General features: G+C 37.9%; 1 protein-coding gene across 1 annotated transcript; it reads right to left on the bottom strand.

Moving 5' to 3' along the window:
• Window positions 1-5,719: 5,719 nt before the first annotated feature.
• LOC106867161 (zinc finger protein 431) lies at window positions 5,720-6,306 on the bottom strand (the record flags this gene model as incomplete). Its single annotated transcript, XM_014934378.1, has 1 exon — window positions 5,720-6,306. A coding segment is annotated over one exon (587 nt), but the record flags the coding sequence as incomplete, so codon positions are not given.
• Window positions 6,307-6,408: the final 102 nt, after the last annotated feature.

Below are 6,408 nucleotides of genomic sequence, written 5' to 3'. Positions count from 1 at the left end.
TAACGTGTAAATTATATATAAATGATACTTACATAAAAATGTAGTTATGAGATAATGAGATAGGTATTTAAAAAGTGAAACTTGAAGTTGATGAAGGCATTAATAGATTGCGCAGAACTTTTAACTACTTCATACAGGATATCTCTATTGTCTTAGTCTGGTTAAAGAATTATCTCTTAAGTTAATTACAAGCGGTACTTAATTATTACTAACATAGTGTAAATATGTATAAAGAAATAATAATATATCTACAATATAAATGGACATACAACAAAGTCAGGGATAAACCGGAAGTGTCCTTGATCGCATTGGAATAAAACTACCTCTTATCAATAAAGAGTTTATAAAAATATCTTCGTTTTTGTATGTTTTGTGATATTCATTACGTGAATTTGTGTGTTGACGCATATTTAATTGTGTCAAGGGAGAGTTATTCTCTTTTAGCGCCTTATTACTTAAAATTTTCCTTGCGTTTTGCAGCCTTCTCAATAGTCGACTTTTGAAAAGGTTGCAAGACACGACGAAATTTTAGAAAACATAAGTAAATGAGCGGAAATCGAACCGGTGAGTGTGTTAAGTAATAAGGCACTAAAATAGAATGACTCTCCCCAGACATAACAAAATATAGGCATCTTGTTTCGAGGGAAACGATTTTGGTCAATTTTAAGAGCAAGTCCTAGCTGTTGGAAAAATGTGGGCAGGGGTGCGCAATCCAAGTGGGTTGGCTTTTTCAGGAAGAAGCACTGGATGACGTTATATTAAAGTAGAGAACATGGATGACGAGATAAAAAAAAGTATCAGAATGGCCTGATAGAAAAGTCTGTGAAAAGACAGCATGCAAGCGAGTTCTGAAGTTTGGCAGCCGACATGAGATTGGAGGTGGGGTGGTTGGTGAGGCAGCAGTTCATTATTTTTGGACCGAACTGAGTTTTCCAAAAGTTTATTGTGTTAGTGTGGTGGAGGTACTGTCTCACTCCGAAGACGAAATACAGTCTTGTATTTTGAGACATCCTCAACGATGTTAAAGGGCTAACATTTGTAGCGACCTTGAGAGTTCCAGATGCGTATTGACATGACAATCTCAATTTATTTTTAGTCAGGGTGTCTTATGGCAAAATTTTCCCAAGCACTTCTGTTTTATCCTCGGAGGGTGTGATTTGAAGGTGTTGCAAGAAAATTAAATGATGCTGTACCTAAGTGTTTGATAAATTTTTAAAAAACTGTGTCTAGATACAAAAACGAAATTTTAAAAATGTTTTGCATTATGTATACCCTCAATTTAGATATATTTCTCTTTCTTTTCTTTCACTATACTTGACAACTTGAGTGCACATTTTCCCTTCGTGAATGATTAAAGTTTCTTTTTTTTTTATTTTTTTTATTATTTATGTGTTTCAGCCAAGTGGCTGCGGTCATGCTGGTGCACTTTGTATATAATTTTTAATTCTTGTGACTTACATAACTGTTGCTAAATACTTAAATGTGAGAAAAATTATAAAATGCATAGCACATCGTTTGCTACATTTATCTCTACCCTCGTCTCTAACCATCTGTCACTCTCCTCCCACAGTTCTTGTGCCTTGGGAGTATACGCTGACTTTTCAACACCCACATTTTTATTTTATTTTCAGCTACTCCCACTATCTGATATAGTGTAGAGCAGGGGGTCACCAAACTTTTTTCACAGCGGGCCAGATAACTGAGAGAATAACGAGTGTGGGTCGCATAACCATTTTTGTTTAATACAATACAGTGAATACACAAAAAAATAAAGACAACCAGCATATTTATTTACCAGAAAGTCATTAAAGAAGGCAACATTAGCAATAAGATAGTTACACCACACCCAGTGCACACATATCGGAATCTCACAAACTAAGCAGCAAAAAAGGTTTGTGAAAATGGTGTTTAGCTTTTAAGATTTCATCAATATTTACTTTCTAATTGCTGCATCCAATCAAGAGAATTGCTTTCAAGTGTTCATCAGTAAACCTCGTTCAATGTGCAGACTTCACATACTTTATTTTTGAAAATGTTTGTTTGCAGACATAAGTTGTTCCAAACACTGATGCTATACCACAGACAAATGAACTCTCATTGCAGGTACTTACACAAAAGGTACAGTACAGTAGCAGGCCAGATGAACTGACCTTGCAGCCTATAGTTTAGTGATGCCTGGTGTAGAGCGTCTATGTATCTGTTCTGTAGCAAAACACTTGTTTCTGTCTTGACATACTTCAGCCTCTCGTCACCTAGTATAAAGCTACTTCATCTCTACTACAATTTCAATCAGTTGTAGAGACCTTTTACTGCCTTGTCAGTTGGTGACCTCTCTAATGTCAGAACAATGGCAGACACTGTAGCTCAATGCAGCCCTTCATCTTGTTTGATCCTGTAAAACCATCCAAGTCATGGCAGTAGGGAAAACAGGCATAAATAATGATGGAACAAAACATATAAAATATTAGTTTCTTAAAAATGAGATCATCGTCATCGTTTAACGTCCGCTATGTACTCCACTGTTTATTCATTTCATTACTCAGAAGAAATTAACAAAGATAGTTCTCCCGCACATGCTAGAAAATGAAAGGCAACATTTACCTCTAGCATTTAAAATTAAAACCTTACTAAATACCACAAGGCATTTTGCCCATCAGACTTTTGTGTATAGAGGCATGCATGTATGACCAAAACATGCCAACTGGAAGCATATTACTATGTTTAAATATACAGACCACATTAAGCCTTTCTTTGAGATGAAAAGAACATCTTTTATGCTAGAGATCTTTCCTGCAATTTGATCTGAACAAAATTTAGCAATGGATTGCTGACTAGCCAAACATTCTGGCTGTAGACAAGTACACCACTATACATTTTGTGAAGAAAGACCTAGAAATTTACGTAAAACTCGCCACAAAACCAACCTTAAGAAATCTGTGGCTGAACATGACCTACATCATCTGGATGCCATTCATAATGCCAACCACTCCGAGAATGTAGTGGGTGCTTTTATGTGCCACCGGCATGAGGGCCAGTCAGGCGGTTCTGGCAAACAACCACGCTCGAAAGGTGTTTTTTACGTGCTACCTGCATGGGAGCCAGTTCGGCAGCACTGGCAATGACCACGCTCGAATGTTGTTTTTCACATGCCACTGGCACATGTGCCGGTAAGGCAATGCTGGCAACGATGACACTCGAATGGTGCTTTTCACATGTCACCGGCATGAGACCCAATCCGTGACCTTGGCAACGATCACGCTCAGATGTGCTTTTAACATTCCACTGGCTCGAGTGTCAATCAGGCATAACTGTCATCAGCCACATTGGCGATTTTGATTTGTTTACACTTGCCTCAATAGGTCTTCACAAGCAAAGTTCATTGTCCAATGAATGAGGGGTACTCATAAGTGGGCCGGTTACACCCCACGTTTGGATATGCTTTTAACGTTCCACTGGCACGAGTACCAATCAGGCAGTACTGTCATTGGCCACATCAGTGATTTTAATTTTGATTTCACTTGCCTCAATAGGTCTTCACAAGCAAAGTTTATTGTCCAATGAATGAGCAGTATCCATAAGTGGGTTGGTTACACCCACTGGCATAGGCCGTGGGCTATGGTCTCACTTGGTTTGTCGGGTCTTCTCAAGCACAGCATATTTCCAAAGGTCTCAGTCACTTGTCATTGCCTCGGTAATGCCCAATGTTCAAAGGTCATGCTTCACCACCTCATCCCAGGTTTTCCTGTGTCTATCTCTTCCGCAGGCTCCCTCAATTGCTAGGGTGTGACACTTTTTCACACAGCTGCCCTCATTCATTCGCAAAACATGACCATACCAGCGCAGTTGTCTCTCTTGCACACCACATCTGATGCTTCTTAAATCCAACTTTTCTCTCAGAGCGTGTACACTCTGTCGTGTATGCACACTGACATTACACATCCAGCAGAGCATACTGGCTTCATTCCTTGCAAGTGTACACATGTCCTCAGCAGTCATCGCCCATATTTCACTGCCATGTAGCATGGCAGTTCGTACACATGAGTCATAGTCTACCTTTTACTCTGAGTGAGAGGCCCTAAGGGACATATGTGTGACAGATATCATTCAGTCCATGGTATCTTATTTTTCTCTTTTCAGATGAAGCCATAGTATTGTGGATGACAGAGCATCGCATGTTTGCCTATGACAGTTACACAAGGGATAACAAATCAGTTGCAGCAATTCAGCCTGAGTTTTGGCACCACTTCAACATTCACCAAAATCAGGCTGTTCCCATCCGTGATACAATCTTATGTTGGGTGAATGCACTTCATACATGAGGTACACTAATGAACAGGAAACTGGTGAGGGCACCACGAATGGTATGGACCCCAGAAAATTTGGAATGCTTCAAAAATGCTTTGATACGGAGTCCAAATTGCTCTGCTCGGAGGCAGTCCACTGAACTTGGCATTAGTAATTAATTGGTAAGGTGTATTTTGCAGGAAGACCTATCGTTATTGCGCTCTTCAAAATCCGAGAGGACTGCACAGCCCAAAAGTGATGGTCTGGTGTGCTGTTGGAAAAGCTGCCATCACTGGTCCTTACTTTTTTGAAGAGAATAATGGAAATGCTGTTCCTGTGAACTCCGAATGTTACATCGAGATGATAAACAACTTCTTTGTGCCTAAATTACAATGAAAACATATGCTTATTCAATGTGTGTGATTTCAGCAGGATGGGGCAATAGCCTACATAGCCAGAGCATCAATGGCTGTTCTTCACCCTCTCTTTGGTGAATGCCTCATTTCCTTGGCCCCCTTGATTCTGTGTAATTATTTCTTGTGGGGAAACCTCAAGGCACATGTGTATGTACATAAGTCCTGTTATTCCACGCCTATTAGAGTAACTTCCCTTTATTCAACGTTTTTTATTTTTTATAGTGTTCTTGTCTTAACTGAAAATAAATGCGTAGAAGCTCCAGTATTTGAAACTCTGAGTATTATTATGACAACTTACTGATTGTCCTATATTATATATATATATATATATAGATAGATAGATAAATTCCTTTATTTACATACTATCAAGGTCTCATTCACTCTTTTGTTGTCATATTACTATTATTATTAATATATATAAGTATTGTTTATTTCCCATGTGGGTGTGTGTGTGTGTATATATATATATATATATGTATAAATATATGTACTGCGTAACAATTATCACTTCCAGAAAATGTTTCACTGCAGATATTACAACGGTATGGTCTTTCTTTCTCTTCAGTAAATAGATTTGTATCAAAATAAACTACTACTTTGTGACAATGCTTTATAATAGAAATCTCAGTGCTATGATGGTCTTTCTCCTGTATGAATACGTATGTGGGAAGATAAACGACCCCTAGTCGAAAATGTTTCATCACAGATATCACAGTGGTATGCTTTCTCTTTTGTATGAATACATTTGTGTCGAGTTAAATTATGATCCGTAGAAAACATTTTACCACAAATATCACAATGGAACTGTCTTTCTCCTGTATGAATATGCTTGTGTTGGGATAAACATCCACTTTGAGTGAATGTTTTATCACAGATATCACAACGGTAGGGTCTTTCTCCAGTGTGAGTACGTTTGTGGGCAGACAAATAATCATTTGAAGAAAATTTTTTCTTGCAAATATGACACTGGTATGGTTTCTCTCCTGTATGAATGCGTTGATGTCGAGATAAATTGCCACCTTGAGAGAATGTTGTATCACAGATGTCACAGTGGTATATTCGTCCTCCTGAGTGAATATGCTTATGAGAAGACAAATCAGTACTTTTAGAAAATATTTTATCACAGATATGACAGCGGTATTGCCTTTCACCCAAATGAATATGTTTGTGGGAAGATAATTCACTAATTCTAGAAAATTTTTTACCACAAATATCACAGTTGTATGGCCTTTCTCCAGTGTGGATGCGTTTGTGGTTAATCAAATGACCACTTCTAGAAAATCTTTGACCACAGATATCACAATGGTATGGTCTCTCTCTTGAATGAATATATTTATGAGAAGACAACTGACCACTTCTACAAAATGTTTTACCACAGATATCACAACAGTATGGCCTTTCTGCTGTTTGAATACATGTGTGAGATGACAAATTGTCCTTTGTTGAAAACTTTTCATCACAGATATAACATTGGTATAATTTTTCTCCAGTGTGGATATCTTTGTGGCTAGTTAACAAAGTACTGCTTGTAAATGTTTTTCCACAAACTTCACAGTTATACAGTTTTGCGACTGAGAGAATTGACTGATGCCGAATTAAATCCTTTCTTTTGAATAATTCTCCACATAAATCATGTGAATATGATTTCTCTTCTGTATTTCCCTCTGTATGTGTAGGGGAATCAATAGTCTCAGCATTTTCTTCCATA

This window comes from Octopus bimaculoides, unplaced genomic scaffold (assembly GCF_001194135.2).
Source record: "Octopus bimaculoides isolate UCB-OBI-ISO-001 unplaced genomic scaffold, ASM119413v2 Scaffold_298370, whole genome shotgun sequence".
Classification (NCBI taxonomy): domain Eukaryota; kingdom Metazoa; phylum Mollusca; class Cephalopoda; order Octopoda; family Octopodidae; genus Octopus; species Octopus bimaculoides.
Note: the sequence above shows the minus strand (reverse complement) of the source record. Positions and strands in the feature narration are given on the sequence as shown.